Source organism: Chiloscyllium punctatum, chromosome 42 (genome assembly GCF_047496795.1).
Source record: "Chiloscyllium punctatum isolate Juve2018m chromosome 42, sChiPun1.3, whole genome shotgun sequence".
NCBI classification, from domain to species: Eukaryota; Metazoa; Chordata; class Chondrichthyes; order Orectolobiformes; family Hemiscylliidae; genus Chiloscyllium; species Chiloscyllium punctatum.
In genome coordinates, this window is record NC_092780.1 from 24,512,113 (window position 1) to 24,537,817 (window position 25,705).

Below are 25,705 nucleotides of genomic sequence, written 5' to 3' on the forward strand. Positions count from 1 at the left end.
TCAATGTGGAAGCATCACGTACTGGAAAGCCATCAAACAGTTGAAAATGTTCACTTTTTTTCCAACAACAACTGAAGCAAAGGTAAAAACAAATAAATGAAAGCTGCATTTGCTCCTGGGGACAACAACTTTACAGATATTTTCTTAATCAACCCATTCAGGAATGTTACTACATACTTCTGGAGCAGATGGGACTTGAACTAAGGCCTCCTGGATCAAAAGTAGGGCCAGTACCTGGTCCAAGATGGCGGTGGAGTATTGACACTGCGTACGAGCTCCTGGCTTGGGGTTTGTCTGTTTCTCTCTGCTTTCTTTGTTTTTTTTATTTTTGCATTTTGCTTTTGCTCTTTCCTTTTGCTTTCTTCCTTTATTCATTTTTTTCTGTTTTGGAGGCCTTTTTGGTGTCTTCAAGAGCGGGCCCAGCTTCCCGAGCACGTGTGCAGGCAGTACGTGTTGGCTCCTCAGGGAAAGCGAGACCTGGGAGAGCTTGTGATGGCATCGAGAGTGGGCCCAGCTGTGAGAGATGGTGCCAGAGCGTGGCGAGTTTGACATTGGTGGGCCCAGCACAGGACTCGAGGCAGTGGTGGTGGAGGTGGTTTTCAAGATGGTGACAGTAGCAGGGCAGCCTCTGCAGTCAGCATTGGTCAGCTGCGGCAATGCGGAAGGCCTGAATTCGTACTCCGAGTAGACCGAGGGGAGTGGTGATTGCATTGGTGGCAGCATGGTAGGCACAGTGTGGTGTCCCTGATGGTGGAGCAGGGCAACCTGGAGTGGGATTCCTGGAGCGTTGATGGGCAAAGAGCCTGTTGTGGAGACATACCACCTCTTCTCCCCCTTTCCCTCACAACGATGTCAAGTAAAGAACAAGAAGGGAGGTGGAACTCTGTTTTTAGCTATATTTTATTCATATCTTAATATCTTTTGTAACTCAAAATGGCGGCGGAGCATGGCGACATATTGCCATCTTCACTGCACTTATTTGTTGAATACAAGTGACAATAAATCATCCAATTCAATTCAATATCACTGTGCAATGAGATGTCTTACAACTTTACAATCAATGAGTGATCACTCCACTTAGCTGACAGCTATTGGAACCGAATGTCCACCAAGTCCTGTCTGGCTTATGTTGCCCATTGTTAATTTGCTCTGTCATGGTGAATGTAATGTTTCTTTTGTTCAATGTCTTCATCTTCCGCCTCATTCTGTCGCACTAACCTCGTCACTGGGAAATGAAATGAAGTGATGTGATCTCATGCAAATTGCATCAATAACAGCTTTGATAGATTTATGAATTGAGGGTTATGAGATCCACACAGATCCACTTGATCCTTGGAATTAATCAAATGTGTAAACATTTACTGAAGATGTCACTTTGGCCACCAGGATAGGTTGGCCATCTACCTATTCAGATAGCAGGTCCCCTCTTGTACCTCACTCACCTGGAGGCAATGGCATTGATGGCAATAGACTCTGGGCCTCCTGTTATCTCCTGCACACCTTGTGGGAACCTTCAGCTCTGACTGATTCATGTGGAGACTGACTAGCAGCCGTTATAGGTTGCTGCTAGTACTGGGCTTATTATACATTGGTAACAGTTGCAATGAATCTGTGTGGGGCATATCAGAAGTAGAATGAGTTCTTAGTGATATGAGCAGTCAGCATTTGCATCACACAGAAATGATGGTTTAGCATAGTCTTTGATACAGTGAGTTGAAAATGTGTTGCTGGAAAAGCGCAGCAGGTCAGGCAGCATCCTAGGAACAGGAGAATCGACATTTCGGGCTGATGCCTGAAACGTCGATTCTCCTGTTCCTTGGATGTTGCCTGACCTGCTGCGCTTTTCCAGCAACACATTTTCAGCTCTGATCTCCAGCATCTGCAGTCCTCACTTTCTCCTCAAAGATTTGATACAGTGGGACTTGGTGACCTACAATAAGGAGGGCTAAGGGATGTCTCTCCACATGGACATTTGACTTAGAGGACCTTACTGTGATATATGCAGTAGAAGTTATGTCATGCAAATACAGAAGGAGATTGGAAATAAGGTAGGATTATGAAACTTTCATCCCTTACAGCCTACATTCACATTAGCTATGAAAGGCAATATTGCATATAAGGGCATGTTGGTGAATCTATACTCTTCATGGTGAGATGAATTCAGCTCCTTCCCTTGTGCAGCTCGTGAGATCTTCAACCAGTTGCAAGAACTCATGTCCTCCAGTACATTATTGTCTCTCCCATCCTGCAATTTTGAGTTACTCCCTTCACAATTATTGCCTCCTGTCCAACCAATACTCTTGCCTCTGAACCCCGAAAGTGACTTCTGTACCACAACAGTAGCCTTTGATAATCCCTGACTTTCACTGCATTGACCCCCGAGGATTGATCTTGGCCCATCCCTTGATGTAATCAAATAGATAGCTCCAACTAATGAATGCCTGATTCCTGCTTGATCTCTGTGTATAGACTTACCTTGATCACCAATAACTAGTACTAAGTACTTTACTTAGGTAAAAGGATGGTCTCTTGAATGTTATAACCCCTCTTAAAGAATTTGGATGAGATTGCGGAGCAATTGCAAGTGAAACCTGTTTCTCTATGGAATCTTAATACAAAGGTCAAATTAAAAGATCCTACCAAAAGGTGGGGGTTTCTTAAATTTAAAAAATACAATCTAGTGCAGCCAGGAAGAGAAGGAAGTTGCCCATCATCACATTGTCACTCCATTGCTTTCCAAGACTGTATTTGTGCCACGCTGCTGTTGAGGCATGACAGACTTAATAAGCTCATAGAAAGAAAATATTAATGAGCCTGAGGACCAATGTTGGGCCATCCTCAGGACCTTTGGTGGAATTGCCATTGGTTAGGGACCCTGCAATGAGTTATAACTGATTTCCTTTCCACAAGCTCTACCAATTTTGCATGCAACAAAAGAAAATCTTGAAAGAAATATGAAGAGTACAGAAGATTGGATTACACAGTGTATTCCCTCGTGTGGTAAATTGCTGCCTCCATTTTCTCCAAGCATTAAATATTCATTACTTGAAGGAAGTGCTTCAGATCTTTGCAATACCCTGTTGGAGGGAGCTTTAAAAAGGCACCTAGTATTGAAAATTTCTTAGATGTGAGTGTGCCATAAATAATCTTATATTTATATATATATGTGTGTATTATTGTGAAGGATATTGAAGATATTTATAAGCCACTTATTACTGACAAAAACATAAAAATCCCTATTTCCATAAAATCAATAATGTTGGTTTACATGCTATTTAATCATTGAAATAGTCAAAGCAAAATTATGTTATAGTCTGATTGCTTAGAATTTACTTTTATTTGATAGTTTTTCTGTCATTTATCACCATTTCACAATCTCACATCTGGTGTATGCATGCATGGAACCAAGAATGTTAATGATTTATGTCAATCAGATATAAAACCTAGTGATCAGTTTCATAAATAACACTTACAAATACTCAAGACATGTCAACATTTTTTTAAACCACTGAACGGGGTTTTGCCATCCTGTAGCTTTATTCACAACATTAATCATGTTTTATGAGGGCTGATGTGCATGTTTTCCTTCAAGCAGTATCATCCAAACAAATTAACTGGTCATTTACTTCATTCTTGTTTGAGGGATCCTGCTGTCTGCAAATTGGCAGCTACTACTTTTCTGAAAAAAAAATTGAATTCTGGCTGTGAGACATTCACAGAGGTGAAAGGTACTATGGAAACATAAGACTTTCCTTTCCTCTTTCTTAACTTGTGTTGGATAGAATCTAGTGCCAGTCACAGGGGCTTTGGCCAATGAGATCTCCACAATGCCTCTTTCTGGGATGATCTGCCAGTATGTGCCAGGCAGGCAGTTGACGGCTACTTTAGGGCCTTAATCTAAGATCAAGACCCCATAGGTAGAAAGCTTGAGATTTGTCAATCATAGATTTGAACATAAGGACCACCAGGGCACAGTAGCTGGTTAAGAATAAGATCTAGGCCAGATGTGAGTGATGTTAGGAGGGGCAAGGCACAGTGGAGGTGAGATAGGCCTGGCTTGACTTCTTGTCCAATTCTGATACAAATCCAGCCACAGCCCATATTGCTAAGACCCTCACAAGATTCTGCCCCACCATATACATAAAGAAAATGGAAGGTTCAGTGAAGAGTATGTCAAAAATCCACAGTTCCTGGCAGATCAATAACCTTCAGATGATGCTGAAAAGTAAATTCCATAGGTGACCAAATTTTCAAAATACTGCCACAACTCTATGATAGCATGAATAAATGCTGCTGATCTGTGTGGTTGTTTGACATTGAGACTTCCTTTCATGTAGTATTGAGCTGATTATAATTAACAGGCACAAATGCAAATCTGAAGCTCTTTGTGTTTCAAAGCTAATGTAGTTAGTAAAATCAATAAAATCCAAGTAAACTGTGCTTTTTGGGAAACCACGAATGTGTGCAAAATTAATTCAGGGCATTCATCTGCAGTTGAAGAAAAATCTCAGCAAAAGCATTCAGTCAAGAGGAACTGAGATATTTTTTAAAAGGGGTTGTCAAGCCTTGTTATGTAATTCAGAAACACGGATAACAGCAGAAAAAGAGGTACAAGTAGAGGACAAGAATAAGATGCAGATGCTGAAATGAATACATGCAGAGTAAAGAAAAAGATCAAAATCATGATCTAGCATATCAGGGGGCTCCATGCAGATTATGGGAGCCCTGAATAAAGTAAATCAGGACCAATTCAAATTGCATGGTCATCTGTTGCGGAGAGAGGGAGAGGGAAATGTGAGCTGAGTGATGGAGATGGGACAGGAAGACAAATGGGTGGTCTAAAGAGTAGATGGAAAAACATGGTGGCAAGTGAATTAAACAAATTGGGATTGGAAAGGAACTAATGATCCAATAGGATGAGATGGAAAAGATTGCTCAAAAAGAATCTCCTAATCGAAAGCGAAGTGGGAGAAGCAGAAAGAAGGAGTGTACCGCATTAATGGTTTGGATTTTGAAAACAAAATCTGGTCTTTTCTTTAATTTTGGTTGAAAATAAATTAAGTGGCTTAAATTGAAATTTAAAGTAATATGGTTATATTATAACATGGTTACATTATAACATAACATTTAGCATGGATGTATTAACAAGGACTGCATTTTGGAAATTAATTACAGATGGAGTGTAAAATGGAATGGAGATTCACTTCTGTTTGTTTAAACTCTCCCAACAAGAAGAATTTTCTTCTCTGAATCTTTAACTGAACTATTTCATTCTTGAGCAGCAGTATTAAGAATGCCTCTATATGGCCTGATGATACATATTCTCTTGTGAATAGATTGGTTTGACATTTTCCATTTCAACTCCTTGCCCAATACTGAAGCATCATTAAAATGTTTTCTGGTTAAGTGGCTCATTACTTGCTTCAGGAGTAACAAAGGATCATTACTTTGGCATTAAAAATGTTGAAAAAAATGTTTTGTTTAGACTTACTAAATTAGAAAGTCTGTCAATAAAAATTCTTGACCAGAATATGTGAATGCAGAAAATAAATAAAACATAAGCTGTATGTGAAATAGGGCAAGAAAGTTTCAGATAATAAGTGGTCAGATAAAAGTACAGAAATAAGTCATAAATGGAGGTATAAAGATAGTTCAAGAGAAGAATATACAATCATGTTCATGTGAAAGTCGAATAATAATTTTAAAACTGTTTCCATTGAACATTATCATATGATAAAGGCCACCAGCAGTGATTCTGAATAACTGAGGTTAGAATTCCCCTATCTATAAATCAACAAATTTTGTTAGGGACAACTCGATTTATAGATTTCACCATAGACTTCACACAAACACTCCAGAAAATGGATAATACATATTAAGAAGGTTGTTCTTAAAAAATGAGATTTTTGGGTTATTAGTAGAAGTTTTGTCCAATGCTACAGATGATGCAACATCAACCTTGACGGCAAACACACACGATCCATGTGTTGCACTGTGAAAATAGGATTTAAACCAAATATTAGTAAATTATAGCCATTAGATAGGTATGGATTCTAACTAATTGCTGATTGTTTTGATTACAGACTGACAATCAACAAAGGCCGAATCCATCAGAATTTTAAATAAGGAAGTTCTGCAAAATCTTTATTAATATTGAATGGGCTTCAGCTACAGTACTATGTTCAATTTTGGGCACTGCAGTTTAGTAAGGACATCAAGACCTTAAAGTGAGTGCAGAACTTCCTATTTGGAACGAGAGGCTGCAGTTGTTTCCTTTCAAGCAGGATCAGTTAACAGACGATTGATAGAGATGCTCAAAATCAGGAACAGTCTTAAAAGGATAAATAAGGAAGACTTGGATCCATTGGCAAAAAGATGAGAAATCAGACTCAACATGATTGCAAAAAGAGGTGACAATTAGGTTGTAAGCTGGCATGATCTGGACTTTACAGCCTGAAAACAAATTCAAATGAAACTTTGAAAAAAATTGTGTAAATACACGAAGGGAACAATTGTACAGGGCTATGAGGAAAGAGCAGGTGAATGAGTAAATCAGACCTCACTTTGGAAGAGCTAGTACATGCAGAATGAACTGAGTGACATCCATCCTGTGATTTTCCATGATCCCATAATTATGATATAAAACTCAATCGAGTGGAAGCGATATATTTCTAACAGTTTGTAGAAAAATCATTAACAGACCTTGAGAGAATCAAATGTTGATGCTTTGGTTTTATAATAAATGCCTGCACCATTTACAGGGTACAGTTAAGAAGAGCCTCCTCCTCAAAAGGAAGGAAAGCAGAGAAGACAGCTAACAGACTGTCTACTGGTAGCAGGTAAAATCAAACTTTTACTTTATGAACTGTGATAGTTTCTGACATAAAAAGATATATTGAGGTTACAGAATGACTCAAGAGCCTTCCTTGTGGTAGCAACACACCAAGTGGGTTGGAGGTTTTCACCTCCAACTGCCCTGTCCTTCATTCCCATCACTGATCAATTGATGTGTGAATCCTTAGATCAATCCACTTTCCGATGACAGTGGGAAAACAAACCCTGTACACAATTAGGTGATTCTTGATTGCCAGTTTGCCTTACTCCCCTCCCCATATGTGAAATAGGCAAAAGAACTCAAAGAAAATGAGAAAGAAAAAGCACCAGTGATATTTCTCCTAAGTTGCTCACAGGATTAGTTTGGAGATTAATCTTCAATTGAATGAGATTTCAGGGCAAGCTTATAGGTTTGGCAAGCCTTGTTTTCCTAACAGGAGAGAACCTGATGCAGAATGGAGGTCTTCATTGTCATGTTCCCACTTTTTACATGCTGCAAATGGAAGGGAATTATAGAATCAGCACTTCAATCTCATATGCTGAGAAAAACATTCAGCCTTTCAAGTTTTCCTTTTACTACGTATTGCTGGTAAATAGAGTACATTTTAAGTTTGGTAAACAACCTTACATGTATTGCTATGAATTAAAAACAGAAATGTTGGAATTTAAGTGCGACTCCATCAGAATCTGGAAAAAGAAATTGCAATTCCTGATAATGTCTTCAAGAATTACAATCCCACACATCTGGCTTAAGCTCCATATATGTGAATAGCTCAATCCTCAAGGTAAATGACACCTTTAAAGTTGCTGTTTCCTTGTGTACAATACTTATAAAGTTTCAAGTTCTTAATTATTCTATTTTACACCATGATAAAATAAAAGTGAAAATCTATTGAAATCAAAGATATAAAGCATTATGTGATAGATTAATATTAAATGGCATTAATAATAAAAAAGACATAATTCTTCAAAGGAAAGATTAATTTGACAAATTAAATAATATTACTGAAGAATAAAAGGTGAATTGAAAATACTTCTGCCAAAAAGTTGTAATATCATCAAATAAAAAAATCAACTAGTATTTGAAACTGCCAGTTCATCAATCATTCAGCAAATGTAGTGGCTTACTTTCCTGCTGTGACTTTAGATTGCCAGTCAACCAAATCTATGGGTAGCATGGGGGACATTTATAATCAAACCATTTGAATACGAGATAGAAGAATGTGATGGTAACCTATTGAGGCTTAGCCCTTACCAGTGGTCATTTCTAGCTTCATGCTTTGTTAGAATTAGATATTTTTGAAATTACAGTACAGGTGAAGCAACACCTAAAAGCGATTGGACTGGGTTAATGTTAGATAGAAGTTTTTATTGGAAGTCAACTTGAAGGTTTTGTTTTGGTTCATACATATGAAACGATAAAAGGTGATGGTTTGAAATCATTAAATTCAATCAAGTTATTTTTTTGCCTATTTTTAAATTGTTAAGCTTTCTAAGCATATACACAAATGTAATCATGTGCCAGCTTTACTTTGTGAATACAGAATGTATGGCTTGTAAAGGTTATTGCCGTGGATTCTAAATGGATTAGTTTGTAAGCTAATGCATTGTCTCTGGGATGGGATCCTCATTGAAAAGGTATTGAAATCCACAAATGCACTGAAGCTACCACACTCCTTTCATTTTAACATTTAAACATCTGTAAACTTCCTAAAATAAATCAGATTGGAAATCTCAGTGCACTGAGTATTACATTCACCTCAGTAATTTCATTTCTGCTATAAGCTGTGCTTCTCTATATTCCAGTATTTATTTCATAGCAATAATATGGTAATAATAGGAATAGGAGGAGGCCTCAGGCCCTCAACTCACTCTGCCATTCAACTGCATCATGTGAGCTGTAGCTAACTTCATTTTGTTTCATGTTGGAAATCTAAAAGTAAAACAGAAAATGCTGGTGCAATCTGTTCAGAAAAGACAGTAAAAGAAAGGTAAGGTGGAAGCATCACAGTATTGGTTAAGGAGAGCATCGCAATACTGGATAAATGGAGTATAGGGCAAGAATCAATTTGGCTCAAGCTAAGGAACAAAAGGGTGTAAATACACAGCTCAGTGTAGTCTGTAGACTGCCAAGGGGGTTGGTTAGCACAGTCAGCTTGGCAGCTGGATGGGGATGCAGAGTAGCACCAACAGCATGAATTCATTTCCTTCACTGACTGAGGTCACTACAAAGAACTGTCCTTCTCAACCTATCCCCTTTTCTGAGACATGATGCCAGTCAAGTTAAACCAGTCATCCCTCTCTATTGGGAGAATAGCCATATGGTCTGGTAAGACTGTGGCAACTTTATTTTTCTTTTAATTCGATTGCTTATTAGTGACAAAGATGCGGAGGAAAAAATCTGTAGGAAGTTACAGAGGTATGCCTTTATGATAGAATAATTATAATACAGACTTTAAAAATCCAAATTTACTGTCAGATACTGATAACGTAAGGGGGAATGAGAAGTGGTCCTAGATTGTGTTCACGACAATTTCCTACAGCGTATATAAGAAAGGATACACTGATAGACCTGGTTCTTTGAAATGAGGTGGGCCAATTGATCAAGTTACAGTAAGACACAATTTAGGCAACAATAATCAATGTGTGGTAAGGTTTGGGATGATGTTTCAGAACAACAATGGTCAATCCAGAGTAAGAACAGAACAACTGGCAGACAGCCCCTTTCAATGGAGGATGAACAGAGAAGGGTAGGACAAACTGGAATGAAAAATTGGCAGGAAAACTTGTAACTGAGCAATGGGCTACATTCACACAGGAGATAGTTCTGGGAAGTCAAGGTGTAATCTCTCAAAAGGTAAAAGGTAGGACAAACAAATCTGGAGCATCTTGGAAATCCAAGCAGATAGCAATAAGACAAGGAAAAGAAAGTGTACTTACAACAGATACCAGGTCAGAAATACAATTGAGAACAAAGGGGAAATCAGAAGCTGTGGAGGGAGGGGCTGAAGAAGTATTATCGAGATACAAAGAACAATTATGAGAAAAGACTGGCATATAGCATGAAGTCTATTCTAGGCTTATATATAATCAAAGAATGCAAAAAGGAGTAAGGTTTGGGGCCAAAATGGGGATTTGCAGCTGGAGAAAGGGGCATGGCTCAGGTATTAAACAAATACTTTGGATCTATGTTTGCGAAAGAGGTAGAAGCTTCCCAAGTCATGGTGGCTGAAGAGGAATATTTGTCAATGGAGGGGTTCAAAATCGATAAGGAAGAAGTGCTGGATGGATGATAGGACTAAAAGTTGACAAGGTACTGGGACAGGATGGGATATATCGAAGCACATTGATGGAAGAAAACATGGAAGTTTAAAGGAATTGAATTGAATTTATTGCCACGTGTACTGAGGCACAGTGAAAAGCTTTGTCTTGCAAGCAATACAGGCAGATCACAGAGTTAAGCAGCATAGATAAGTAAATAATAGGTAAACAGCGACAAAAACAAAAACACAGGTACAGGCGAATGTTAAAGGTTTCTGAGTCCATTCAGTATTCTAACAACAGTAGTATAAAATCTGTTTTGAAACCAGCTGGTGCGTGTGTTTAGACTCCTTTTCCTGGATTCAGGAGAGGTCCAAGAGCTCTGGATAATTGTGGCTATCAGACCCCTGAACAAACAAATATTACAAGGATAAGCCCAGCAATTGCAGACCAGTCAGTTTAACCTTCAGTAGTGGGAAGGCTGCTAGAAACAATTATTTGAGTTAGAATTAGTAATTATGTGGGAAAGGAAGGGTTATTTAGGCAGCAGTGGCTCAGTGGCTAGCACTGCTACTTTAAAGCGCTACGGACCTGGGTTCAATTCCAACCTCAGTCTGTGTGGAGTTTGCATACTCTCCCTGTGTCTGCATGGGTTTTCTCCATGTGCTCTGGTTTCCTCCCACAGTCCAAAGATGTGCAGTTTAGGTGAATTGGCCACACTAAATTGCCTGTAGTGTTCAGTAATGTGTGCATTAGTTGGGGCAAATATAGGGAAATGGGTCTGGGTGGGTTGCTCTTCAGAATGTGTTGTGGACTTGTTGTGCTGAAGGGCCTGTTTCCACATTGTAGGAATTCTATGAAGTGCTTCTTATATTAAATTTCTAAAGGAGAAAGCATATTTAACTTGAAGTTTTTTGAGGAGGTAACAGAAATTGGGCAGCACGGTGGCACAATGGTTAGCACTGCTGCCTCACAGCGCTAGAGATCCGGGTTCAATTCCCGCCTCAGGCAACTGTGTGGAGTTTGCACATTCTCCCCATGTCTGCGTGGGTTTCCTCCCACAGTCCAAAAATGTGCAGGTTAGGTGAATTGGCCACGCTAAATTGCCCGTAGTGTTAGGTGTAGAGGAATGGGTCTGGGTGGGTGCGCTTTGGCTGGTTGGTGTGGATTTGTTGGGCCGAAGGGCCTGTTTCCACACTATAAGTAATCTAAAAAAAAGCGTCAATGAGTAGAATGCTGTCGATGTGGTGTACATGGACTTCCAGAAGTCATTGTTATTTTACCACACAACAGATTTGTGAGAAAAATGAAAGCTTATGGGATAAAATGGACAGTAACAATGTGGGTGTAAAATTTGCTGATTGATATGAGTCAGAGAGTAATTTTCAGTGGATATTTTTCTGGCCAGTTTGTGGTGGAGTTCTCCACTGATCAGTACAGTGGGACTCTTGATTTTTCTGATGTATAGAAATGATCTCAATCTTAGTGTACAAGGAAAATGTTAAAGTTTGCAGTTGATACAAAACTTGGAAGCATTGTAAATTCTAAGAACAACGAAATATTTCAAAATCCATTACCAAGTTGGTGAAGTGGGTGGATAGGTGGTTGATGAAGTTCGATGCAGAGAAGTGTGAGATGAGGCATTTTGTTAAGAAGAACATGGACAAATGATATAAAATAAGGAGCACAATTGTAAGGAGCTCCAGAAGCATGGAGATCTGAATGCGTACATGACAGATTATTGAATGAAGCTGGGACAGGCAGGACAACCAGTTAATAAAGCTCACAGTACCCTCTGCATTATTAATAAGGGAATATCTCCTAAAGGGAATTTATAATCTCTCCGTGTTGCACTGAGGCCTGTCCACAGAGTGATTTTTCCACTATGAGCTTTCTTCTGGACGATGGCAGTGCTTTTGTTCATCGTTTTCTAAACTGACATGAACAAAATTGCTATTTTATTGTTAGTTACGCTTTGTGAGAAGTCTTTATCCTGACTCTCGTGCTTTCCTGTTTGTAGGGAATCTTTTGAAAGTCCAATCAGCATCTTGGCCTCTGCCAAATCTGCAGTGCCACAGTTTGTGCCTTTCTCATGGTTCATGGATAGCAGCAAAGGATCAATGCCCTCCAGTGGTACAATGTCACCCACCTGCTCACCGAGGATGTCCTCACAGGGACTGGTCCCAAGAAAGTCTGCTTCCCAGGTAGGACTGTTGTTTGCTGTTACAATTGATTTTGGAGTTTATGGAGCGATCAAAACATCTTTACATTTTCTACAAAAGCAAGGGCTTCGCTTAAGGTTGTGAAAGGTGAATTTAATGTTGTTACTAATTCTGGTGCTTAGAGTTTGTGCTAGGGACTTTTGTGATGTGGAGGTGCTAGTGTTGGACTGGGGTGGACAAAGGTCAAAAGTCACATGGCGCCATAGTCCAAAATGTTTATTTGAAATCACAAGTTTTCTGAGCGCTGTCCCTTCATCAGATTGAGTGAAAAGAGCACACAGGCAGAGACGTTATAATCAGAGAGATTAAAAGATCATGCAAATGGTGGGAGTGGAGCATCAACAAGCTGAATAGTAGATCTCTGCAGGCGATCAAGAGTGTCAGACAGTGTGAGTAAAGTGTCAACAGCTGAATAGCAAGTGAGGGGATGACCTATAATCCAATTAATTAATGCAGAGAGATAATTACAAAAAAAGTAAAAAGAAGGTGCTGCTGGAGGTGAACTAAATGACTGGAATAACACATTAAGTATAAGAATCACATGCCGGGAGTCTAACTAAAGTAACAAGTAATCCAATATTTTACAAACCAATTAAGGTAGAGAGATCCATAGCATGTTATCAAGGTGATGGTGTAAAAACAGGCCAATAAGGAAGATATTACAAAACAATATTGCAGGTCACATGTAGCATGACATGAATCCAAGATCATGGTTGAGGCCGTCTTCATGGGGACGGAACTTGGTTATCGGTTTCTGCTTGGCAATTCTGTGTTGTTGTGTGTCTCCAAGGCCACTTTGGAGGACAGTGATAGAGTTGAAGCAGTCAGACAAACTGTACAAGATGGACCAACTGAATCAGAATGCAATGTTTGCATGTTATAATCATGCTTCATCTTGGAATGTTTATGTCTAAATCTCATTAACCAAAGTCTAAATATAGGGGTCAGAGTAATTTCTGCATTAGGTCATAGTGAGATGTTTGAGATTTTGTTCTATTCTGAATGTTTAGTAAGTAAAAGTATTACAAGTTTCTTTTACTAGAGTCAGAGATTATTAGATTCTCTCCCCTCCAATTATAAAGATCTATTTTCTTCATGAAAAGTGTCCTTTTAAGGAAAAAGAGAAAGCAAATAGAGTGTGTACCATTTCAACACTGATGGCATAAGTCTCAAGTAATGTGATAAGTTCCATGTGTATATCAGTAGACATACCTTATATGAGCTAAAAAACAAAGACTTACTAATTTCCCAAACAAATTATGATGCAGATTGGATTTCTGTAGAATTCCTCATTCTGACCCAGATTAAGCAAAAGGTTACCTAAGTAGTGTATAATTGCAAAGATTTCAGACCACGCAGACATTGTATCTGAGATAGTTACATGATACTTAGAATTATATGATATATATATAAAGGTACAGTCAGTTCTGCTATAAAGCAGTAATTCTGTTCTTGTGCAATCTTGTGTTAGAAGAAAATGGTGCAATAGCAGCACCTTTTTAACTAATGGGACCAAAATTGCATTATAACCAACACACACTTTAAATATTTGCGCTTTAGAAACAGTGTCCCCAATTCGTCAATTGTCTTACAGTGAATTTGTGTTAACAAAACCTGCATTATAGCAGAATGACCTATAGTTGCCTTGTCTTCAGGCAATTCTCTCTCTCTCTCTCTCTCTCTCTTCTGCTATTTGTAATGGAGTCACTATTGTCAGTCAGTTATGTGTGTGTAAAGTACCGTCAAAATAACATCAGCTAGGAGTTGCACAAGCTAGAAGAAACAGAAGCAGTAATACATGCCTCAACAGGTTCAAGAACAGCTTGTTCCCTGTCACTATTAGATTAATGAATGGTCTCTCTAACTTCAAATAATGTTGACCTTGCTAATGTTGATCTTGCTTCACATACCTCCTGCACAGTATAACCTATATGCCTCACTCTGTCTAAACATCCTATGATCTGTATGTCCTTGCTTATTTGTCCTTATACATGTCCATTCGCCATGGCAAAGGCCTCCAAGTCCTCCGTTCCTTCCTCTCCCGCTGAACCAACCAGTACCTCTCCACCGACACACTCATTCAATTTGTGGAACTGGTCCTCAACCTCAACAATTTCTTCAAATCCTCCCATTTCCTTTATACTAATGGTGTAATCATGGGCCCTGGGGTAGACCCCAGCTTTGCTTGCCTTTTCATACATGGATACATGGAATAGTCCATCTTCTGCAGTTACACTGGCACTGTCCCCCCATCTTTTCCACCATTATATTGATGACTGTATCGGTGCCACCACGTGCTCCCAGGAGGAGGCTGAACAGTTCATCAACTTCGAAACACCTTCCACCCTGATCCCAAGTCTATCTGGACCATCTCGGACACCTTCTTCCCCTTCCTGGACCTCTCCGTCACCATCTCCAGTGACTGACACAACATGGATGTCAACTTCTAACCCACTAACTCCCACACTACCTGGTTTAGACCTCCTCCTATCCCCTCCTGTAAAAACACTATCCCTTACTCCCAATTCCTCCACCTCCGCCGTATCTGCTCCCAATTCCACTCCAGGACATCCCAGATGACCCCCTATTTCAAGGACCGCAGTTTCCCCACCCACATGATCAACAATGCCCTCCAACACATCTCCTCCACTTCCTGAGCCTTCGTCCTTAAACCCCAGCCCTCCAACCACGACAAGGTTTGAACACCCCCAGTCCTCACCTTCTACCCCACTAATCTCTGGATACAGCGCATTATCCTCCGTTGTTCCCACCACCTACAATCAGACCCCACCACCAGAGATATACTTCCCTTCCAAACCCTATCAGCATTCTGTAGAGACCATTCCCTCTGCAACTTCTTCATTAGGTTCATGTCTTTCACCAAACTACCCTCCACTACTGGTACCTTCCCTTGCCAAGCAAGGGGTGTAAAACCTGTGCCCACACCTCCCCACTCACCTCCATCCAAGGCCCCATAGGATCCTTTCACATCCAGCAGAGATTTTCCTGCACATCCAAACACCTCCTCTATTGTGTCCGTTGCTCTCAATGTAGTCTCCTCTACATTAGGTAGACAGGCTCCAACTCATGGAATGTTTCAGAGAACATCTCTAGGACACACACACCGAACAACCCCACCGCCCTGTGGCCAACCAATTCAACTCCCCCTCCCACTCCACCAAGGACATGCAAGTCCTGGGCCTCCTCCACCACCAAATCTAAACCACTAACGCCGGGAGGAAGAACGCCTCATCTTCTGCCTTGGGACCCTCCAACCACACGGCATCAACATTGACTTCACCGTTTCCTCATCTCCCCTCCCCCAACCTCATCCCAGATCCAACCTTGCAACTTGGCACTGCCCTCTTGAACTGTCCTACCTGTCCATCTTCCTTCCCACTAATCCTCTCCACCCTCCCCTCCAACCTATCACCATCATCCCCCCACCTGCATTTACCTACCGCCTTGCCAGCTACCTCACCCCACCCCCACCCTCACCCTCCTATTTATCTTTCAGCCACTTTCCTCCCCCACATTCCTGATGAATGGCTTATGCTCGAATTGTTCACTCTCCTGCTCTTTGAATGCCGCCAGGCCTGCTGTGCTTTTCCAGTGCCACACGTTTTGAGTATAATCTGCCTGTTCTGCTCGCAAACAAAGTTTTTCACTGTACTTGGGTACATGTAATTACAAGAAAAGAAACCAGATCTTCATTTGAGTCTGTGATGGTGTAACCTTGTAAATAGTTAGTGTTGTAAATAAGGGCATCTGTCTCAAAAAAGAATCAACTATTTGCGATATATGTTATGTGGACTAACATATGAGTGCCCACAAACTGGATCAAGGTGGCATCAAGTGGACACCAAAAGCTATTGAAAGCTAGTCATGACAGCTAATTAGTAGCAATAAGTGGCTGATAAATGTTGAAAAGGTGATAGCAGCAAGCAATTGTGAAAAATATTTCGTTTAACAATCATCATTCCCCATCATTTCCCTGATTTTGGAGGTAAATTTAACAATCAAGACTAAAATGCTAAGCCAAAAGTAAAAGCTATAAAACTGTATAGAACCACCATGAAAACTCTATCACTTCTTTAAAAACCCAAACAGGAAAAGTTGTTGCCGATCTAATTTAGAAAATAAAATGCAGCAGTGCTGAAGGTTAGAAATGCTGAAGGTTAGCTCCGATCTAAGAAACCATTTCCAGAAAGTGCAAAATGCTGCTACCAAAAGCCTCCAACTTGTATAGGCACAACAAGAATGAGATAAGCTAACAAACAATTTCAAAACCATTGAAAATGAACCACTTTTAAAATTAATGAAAATATAAACTAAATAAATCACTATACTACAATACTAATTTTTCCTCTGGCATTTAGAGTGCACAAACTGAAAAAGATAGATAGAAACTATACATTCAACCATGGTTTGCCATAACATGGATATTCTGTCTGAATTTCAATTCCTAAAAGAAATAATCAATCCTAATTTTAATGGATCAGTAAACAACTGTTCAAAGAGTGACAGATAATCAAAGCTCTTCATGTTTTGGGCACTGAAGGGTTAGGAAGAATAAAATCCTCTGATATTTCTGATGATGACTGCAAATCTCCTAACAAATTTTTTTTCAGATTTTAGAAGGTCACAGTCACTATCAAGATGTACTTATCCTGATGAATGTAAGATGAAAAACCTTGACAAAGTGTGTCCTTTATCAGCAAAATTAAAAATGTATAATAAAATAATCACTCATGTTCTACTATTTTATCTAATTGAGCTGGTTCATAGAAGTTATAGAAGATATCGTGTTTATAGTTACTTAGATGATTTTTTATTAGAAATTTGAATGATATGTATCAAGCATCGTTTTAAATCCTTCTTAGGTAAAATATCCCAAATGCACCCAAAGTGAAAACTTCGGCTTAATGAGGGAACAGAATTCATAGAATCGTAGAATCCCTACAGTGTGGAAACAAGCCAATAGGTCCAACAGGTCCACACTGACCCTCCAAACAGTAACCCACCCAGACCCATTCCCCTACCCTATTGCTCTACATTTACTAGGAGAAAGGGAGGACTGCAGATACTGGAGCTTTGAGTTGTGAGTATACTGCTGGAAAAGCGCAGCAGGTCAGGCAGCAACCGATGAGCAGGAGAATTGACATTTTGGGCATCAGGAAATGTCCTCACGAAGGGCTTACGCCCGAAACATCGATTCTCCAGCTCCTCGGGTGCTGCCTGACCTGCTGTGCTTTTCCAGCATTACACTCTCGAATACTGTCCATATACCCCTAACTAAAGCATCTAACCTACACCTCCCTGAATACTATGGGCAATTTAGCATGGCTAATTCACTTAATTTGCACATCTTTGGACTGTGGGAGGAAACTGGAGCACCGGAGAAACCCACACAGACACGGGGACAATGTGCCAACTCCACACAGACAGTCGCCCGAAGTGGAATCAAACCTGCCTCCCTGGCACTGTGAGTCTGCAGTGCTAACCACCGAGCCAGAAGTAGAAGTAATTTCTGGAAATCATGAGGGTTTAAATTGATGAGGGTTTTTGCAGAAGTTTACCAAAAAGTTTACCTGAAGTTACCTGAAATTTAACAAGGTAAACCTTGTCTTGACTACATCAGATCCATAATGTTACATTGCAGACAATATCAGAGCTCATTTTAGAAAGACTGTTGTGTCATGGGGGTTCTATAAGATAGTTAAAAGTGTAAAAAATTATCTGAGAGAGACTTTCGCTCTGTAAGACTTAAAATAGTATTGAACAACCTATCTATTTAAAGTAATGGAAGTAATCAGCAACATTTCCAGCCTATTTGTACAGTAGAAAATCTAGCTGCTCAAGAATCTATTGTAAGTTAACAGAATTACAAACGATCAATAAGGTACTGGATTCACCAGTCCTAAACTGCTATTAATGACAGCATATCTCAATGTTTCTTTTATGTGCCCACAATATTAGATAAATAGGTTAAAATGATTCTTTTTTGAAAAATCTAATGAAATCTATGAAAATATTAGCACACTCATGGCTATTTATTGAATATATTCACTGCATTTTGCCATTTTTTATTTGAGTTCAGTCATAAAACATGGTACAGATACATAAAAAATATGTGCAGTATAATATGAATTAGTAAGACAGCACATTGACTAAAAGAAATAATGTTTTGCCAAAAAACAATCTCTTTACCACACTAGTTATATAACTGATGAGGTAGAAACAATGACTGCAGATGCTGGAAGCCAGATTCCGGATTAGTGGTGCTGGAAGAGCACAGCAGTTCAGGCAGCATCCAAGAAGCAGCGAAATCGACATTTGCCCGAAACGTCGATTTCGCTGTTTCTTGGATGCTGCCTGAACTGCTGTGCTCTTCTAGCACCACTAATCTGGAATATAACTGATGAGACAGATTCTCTGATGGCTGATGATCTGGTTTGTCAATTACAAATCCAACATTTGTAGCTAAAACTATTTACACTGTTAAAAAGAAAGTTCTGGACTGTATTCAGAAGTGTATTGCACTTATAGACAGAGGAAATTCGACAGAATGATGCTGAACAGTGGTTGGATGTTGCAGGTCTCATGGTGTTGTATATGGGTCTGAAAGATTTAACACTTGACAGCATGTAATAAGGCAAAAGTGAGGACTGCAGATGCTGGAGATCAGAGTCTAGATTAGAGTGGTGCTGGAAAAGCACAGCAGGTCAGGCAGCATCTGAGGAGCAGGGAAATCAACGTTTTGGGCAAAAGCCTTTCATCAGGAATGAGGCAGGGGGCCTCTGAGGTGGAGAGATAAATGAGAGGGGGGTGGGGCTGGGGGGAAGGTAGCCAAGAGTACAACAGGTGGATGGAGGTGGGGATGAAGGTGATAGGTCAGAGAGGAGGGTGGAGCAGATAGGTGGGAAGGAAGATTGGCAGGTAGGACAGGTCATGAGGATGGGGCTGAGCTGGCACCATCCACTGTGACAATGTACTACTGGCACTGGATGCTGCAAAGGCCATTGGCCCTGACAAATTCTGGCTTTAGTCTTGAAGACATGTACTCCAGAACTTGCTGGATCTCTAGTCATGCTGTCCCAGTACATCGACAATACTGACAACTATCCAACAAAATGGAAAATTTCCGAGGTAGGTCCCAAATATGAGAAAAGGACAAATTCAATCTGGCCAATTACCATCCCATCAGTTTACTCTCCATCATCAGTAAAGTGATGAAAAGTGCTGCCAAGCAACACTTGCTCAACAATAACTTGCTCAGACACACAGTTTGGGTTCTGCTGGGACTACTGAGCTCCGGGTGTTATTATAGCCTTGGTTCATACAAGGACAAAAGAGTTAAATTCTGGAAGGTCAGATGAGCATGACTGCACTTGACATTAGGATGACCATTATCGAATCCCTACATCAACCCTCTGAAGTACATCCCACCCAGACCACCCAGTCTGCATAACCCTGCATTTCTATGGTTAGTCCATGTAGGCTAGGCTATATATCCCTGTACATCACGAGGCAATTTAGCATGGCCAATCCACCCTACCCTGCATATCTTCCAGAGAACCTGGAAGAAAGCCATGCAGACATGGGCAGAATGTGTCAAGTCTACACAGAGAGTCCCCCAAGGCTGGAATCGAGCCTTGCTTTCTGGCACTGTGAGGCAACATTGCTCATCATTGAGCCACCGTGCTACTGAAAATAAGTCTTTAAAAAGATAAAAAATGTAATCGCATTAGGACCTATGACATTAGGCAAAGTAATGCCAGGAAGGTTTAATTTCAGAAATGGGCCAAGCAGAACTCAAAACATGACAAATTTTAAAGAGATACTGAAATGCTCTGACTACTATTTCAGCCCAGAAGTAACACCATTCTTGAAACAGCAAACGATAAAAGAGTTCACTAATCAAGTAAATCTGTAATTTTGTACATAGTCTTTTCAATCTAATGGGGAGATGTGACTATAATGACTTGAAATTAAACCTTATAAGAGACCTGATTGAGGTAATGAATTGTTTCAGCCTCCCTCCTCTCTCTCTAGCCCCCACGTTTACAGCTTCCCTTTCCCTCTTTCCATCTTCTTCCTTCTTACCCCTCACTTTGGCAGCCTCTTTCTCCTCCCTCACTTCCTATGTTGCACCTTCCCTTTGTCTTCCCCTGCCTTACAGTCACTCCAGCAATTTGCACTCTCTGACCCTGGCTCCAGATCCACCTACCCCAGCCTCTCAAACGGACACCTCATTGGACCAACACTGCCTTACCATCAGCATGGACCTTCTCACTGCTCTTCTAATCACAGGCTGAAGTTAAAAATCACACAATACCAGGTTATAGTCCAACAGGTTTATTTGGAAATAAAAGCTTTCGGCACTGCTCCCTCATCAGTGGAGCAGGATCATAGAACACAGAATTTATAGCAAAAGATCATATTGTCAGACAACTGATGCAATATATTGAACAAACCTAGATTGCTGTTAAGTCTTTCATCTTTTAGAAGGGGTTGCAGATTTTGATTCATGAATATGCAAATCCCAGAGCCTTTTTCAATTCACATTCCTGAAATAACTTAAGGTTTTATTAAAAAAAGGTGACTTCTCAGCTCAAACAATGCATTAAAGGTGTGAGGTTAGCGTCTGTCTGTATCCCAACCTTGAGTCAGATTGGTTGTATTTCCAAAATAGGAATTTATAAAATGTCACATGGATTGACTGCCTACAGATTGTGTACTTTTTGAACAAAATAGAATGAATCTGAAAATACAATTCTGCAAACACAAATTCACCCCATAGATTTGTATGTGTGTAGGCATGCATGTGGGGGAGAGAGTGAAAGAGAGAGAGAGAGAGAGTGTATGAGAGCAGGACAGAGTATGAGTGTGTGTGTGTGCTTGATAGAGTGTGTGCATGAGTGTGATTGATTATATGCCTCTGAGAGGGTGTGCGCGTGGGTGTGAGTGCGTAAGCAAGCCATTTGATACTTTATAACTTCCTACTTTGGAAAGAAACAGCCTGACTCAAGGTTGGGATACAGACAGACTCTAACCTCACACCTTTAATGCATTGTCTGAGCTGAGATGTCACCTTTTTTTATAAAACCTTAAGCTATCTCAGGAATGTGACTTGAAAGAAGTTCTGGGATTTGCATATTAATGAATCAAAACCTGCAACGCATTCTAAAAGATGAAAGACTTAACAGCAATCTAGATTGCTTCAATATATCACATCAGTTGTATGACACTTTGATCCTTTACTATAAATTCTGTGTCCTATGATCCTGCTCCACTAGCTACCTGACGAAGGAGCATCTCTCTGAAAGTTTGTACTACCAAATAAACCTGTTGTTGTGAGATTTTAAACTTTGCTCACCCAAATCCAACACTGGCACCTCCACATAATCACAGGCTGGTCTGTCTCATGTTTGCCGCTGACAGACTCCCTGCTGAACCTACCAGTAACAAGCATGGGAGAGAACCAGGCTTCCCTCGGTCTTTGACTCAGTGGTCAGCACTTTGCACACTATCCTCTCCTGGACTCTGTGAAATGAATGTTGGATTTGGTTTACATGGACAAATTGGAGAAGAATGTTCACCTTAAAGTAGAGAATATTGTGGGAATGTTTGAAAGAAGTGTTGAAATTAAGAATATTTTTGACAGAGTAAATGAGGAAAATCCATTTCTAGTGGCAATAGTGTCAACAATGGGATGGTTTAAGTTGATGGATGAAAGCACCAGAGGCTGCTTGAGGGGTTTGTTTTCACAGAGAAAGTTGTGATCTGGAATGCAATGACTGAAAGAGTGTTGGAGTCGTATTCAATAATAACATACAAAAAGGGAATTGGATAAATACTTGAAAAGAAAATCTTGCATCCACGAGTAAAGAGCTGAGGCATGCAAACAATTGGATAGCTCTTACAAAGAGCTAGCAAAGCTACAATAGTACAAATGGTCTCCTCTTTACTGTATCATTCAGTTCTTATAAGAATATTGACAGAATCAACAGAGTAAGTCTTGTCGTGGCACCAGTCTTTTGTGTGCAGTGTGGAGTAGATCAGAAATAGGAGAACAATGGACTGAGATCAGCTATGTCAACTGAACATAAAAATTACCACCACTGAATATGTAGTCTGTACTTGCTCATTAACTGGAATTACTTTTTCTGTTCTAATTTTCCTAATGCTACTGCATATTCTTTTCAATTTTTGTTAATTACATCTCTGTAATTTGTGATATGTTCAAGGTTTTGTTGTAATTTGAATCAATAATGAGAATATTCCAGGTGATAGTTGGAAAAGCCTAGGGCCTGGATAGAACATGCTCAAGATCTGATCCCTGTCTGCTGTTGACCAGGGATTGTAGGATGATTGGTTGGCAACTAATGACTGGGCCTGTGTCATCTTGCACCACTGAGTTCTATCCTCACAAAATTATATCTTGGCAAGGGGAGGGTTTGTGATCAACTTACAGCAGAGTTTTTCCTTCCTATTTGATACAGACAATACCAACAATCCCCATATTTCAGCAGTCAGTTTCAATTAAATATGAATTCTTGTATTCAAGTGCAAAGGATCTGATTTTACTTTGTTTTCAGAAAGTGAGTTTTAAAACTACGATCTTGACAAGGGCACAACTTTGACAAACACTTCTTCTAACAATACATTGTACAGTGGAGCAAATTGTGCATGGTTAACTAATTCATCCTCACTTTGCTGGTTGGCACTTTTATCCTTCGTCATGCCCATTCAGAAGTGTAAGTCTTCTTCCTTGATGGTTGCTTTAGATAACAGGGTCAAGATTGAAGGCAAATAGAATAGAGGTTCATCCATGATTCCTTTAATTCTAGGAACAAATTTTTTGCACCAATTCAGTAATTTTCTAACATATTCATCTTTCACTTTTATTTGTTATTGGGGTGTGGGCATCACTAGTCTGGATAGCATTTATTCCCAATTCCTAATTGCCTTACAACTGAATGGCTTGCTGGTCCATTTCAGAGGGCGGTTAAGGATTAACCTCATTACTGTTGATCTGGAATCACATGTTGGCCAGACACATAAGGATGGAGACAAAAATTGCTGATGCTGGAATCCAAAGTAGACAGGCAGGAGGCTGGAAGAACACAGCAAGCCAGGCAGCATGAGGAGGTGGACAAGTCAACGTATTGGGAGTAACCCTTCTTCAGGACTGTAAGGATCCTTCCCTGAAAGACAATAGTTTTTATCAACATGGGCATCAATAGGCTGGCACTTTATTCCAGATTTTCTTTTAATGATTGAATTCAAATGTCACCATCTATCATGGCAGGAATCAAACCCATTTCCTGAGAGCATTAATCTGAGGATCTGGATTCCCAGAGCAATTGTCACTGTACCACTACCACCTCTTGTGACTAGACCACTGAGTTCTAAACCTAGTTACAGTATCATGAGAAAGTTGGGAGGGATAACTTTAAGCAGGGGGTTGCAAGACATGGAATATCTGATCGGAAACACTGATGGAAACATGATACATAAAAACTTATAAAAGAGATAGTGATAAATATTGGAATGTAAACATTTAATAGTAAAAAGCGTCGGAGAACGTGAAATTCTGAGTGGAAAATTCTTTCAAAGTCAATACAGGCAAAATGGGCCAAATAGCATCCTTAATGTTGATGAATTAAATGGCCTATTGTCTGTGCTATACTGAGAATGCATAATGCTAACACAACCAGCAGTTAGCTCTCAGCACTAAGTTGAAACATTTATTCAATGTATCAGCAAAAGAATAAAGTACAGTCCAGCACAGGCCTTTCAGCCCATCAAATCTGCACTGTTACATAACGCCTTTCCAAATTAAAAACCTTTTGCCTCTACACAGTGTCCTTTAGGACATTGAACAAATTCATATCCATTGGGTATTAATCAATTCATAAAATGTAAAAGAGTAATTGGATCAATGAATGTAATAATTGGAGTGATACATGTAACAATATAAGATGGTCAGGGAAAGCAGGTAAAGAATAATGGGCTTTCAGTGTGTGTAAAATGTGTTATTTGAACTGACAGGGACTACATATCTAACTGTATGCATATCTGAATCTTAGAATTCTCATGTCAAAATCTCAACAGTGGCTCATTATTTCTGTATTTTACACTGGTCTTTTAATGAAACCATTAATCACAATGAGTTAAATGCCATGTAACACCTTATGGGTTTTTTTTTAACTTTCATGATGTTGTTCCATTTCTATATTACGGGTTGGTTAATGATCCAGAGAGAACAAGGATGCAGAGAGCTAAAAATAATTTCAGCTCATGTCTAGAGCCCTATAGCAAAGTGTTTTTCTGCTCCTGCAGCCTGAAGCACGATGACAGCTGGAGCTCCTGACTGATGAATGACTAATCCATGATGATTACTCATTGATCTCAATTCAATGTCCAGTGAGGAAGCCAAGAGTAGGGAATCAATGCGGAAAAACAAAGCATTAAACAGGACAGAAAGATAGCTAAGGTGGAGCTGGAAAATGACTGCACATCAGAATGTTCCCCAACCTTGAAATCAGACTTTGGAATGTATTATTTGGTCTAATTGCCAGCAGTTATCATGCCTTGCTAGAAACAGTCCATGGACTCATACCAACGGCTGATCAGCCATGGCCCTCAGAGGCCTGTAGGGTCAGGAGGATCCTGCACTCCTCTTCCCTGTGGAGCCATGGCAACCCTCAAAACTGTAGCATTTTGCTGACTGCTGCTTGCTAGTCTGCATCATACCTGGCAACGCCAAGCAGGGTAGTCCCAACACATGGTCTGCCTAAGATAATCCATTTGCCTGGATGAGTCCAAGTAAACAAGCATTAAACTTGTAATATCTGCATTGGTAGTCTCGCTGGCTCCCTGTCTGATATACTTGGGGCCTTTTGTGACATATTGATAATGTCCCTATCTTTAAGCAAGTAGTTCAGTTCGAGTCCCACATGCCCAGAGGTGGCTGAGCAGGGTGATTATAAATAATCTTTTTAACCCCCTTATTAATAAATGCAAAATGCCGAATTAACAAACAGCCATGTCAGCTGCCTGCAAAACTAATCCACCATTCTGAGCTCTCTGAAATCAACTTCATGTTGCATCAATTTTATGCCTGGGAAATAGTCACAACCAGGTCTAATACCTACTTCAATAAGAGAAAATAACAGCAAAGAAATGTGCCATGAAGAATGGAAAAATTAGAAGGAGTAAGCAATGAAACCATGGAGAATGCAATAAAATCACAGATGTTCAGAATTGGGATTACACCAAAAGGTTCTAGTTGTACTATAATACGAAGAGCATGGCGAGAATGAAAACATTACAGCTCTCAGAATTAATGTTTGCAGTCATAGGAATGTCATAATAAGCTG

The 25,705-nt window shown here is 39.9% G+C and overlaps 1 protein-coding gene across 2 annotated transcripts in view; it reads left to right on the forward strand.

Moving 5' to 3' along the window:
• The window catches only part of samd14 (sterile alpha motif domain containing 14), a 214,208-nt gene that overhangs the window by 136,742 nt on the left and 51,761 nt on the right, over positions 1–25,705 (forward strand). For both annotated transcript variants that reach the window (XM_072561668.1, XM_072561667.1), the window contains 2 exons: positions 6,762–6,839; positions 12,116–12,299. In XM_072561668.1, the coding sequence (XP_072417769.1) occupies positions 6,762–6,839; positions 12,116–12,299 (262 nt within the window). The remainder of the gene's footprint in view (positions 1–6,761; positions 6,840–12,115; positions 12,300–25,705) is intronic.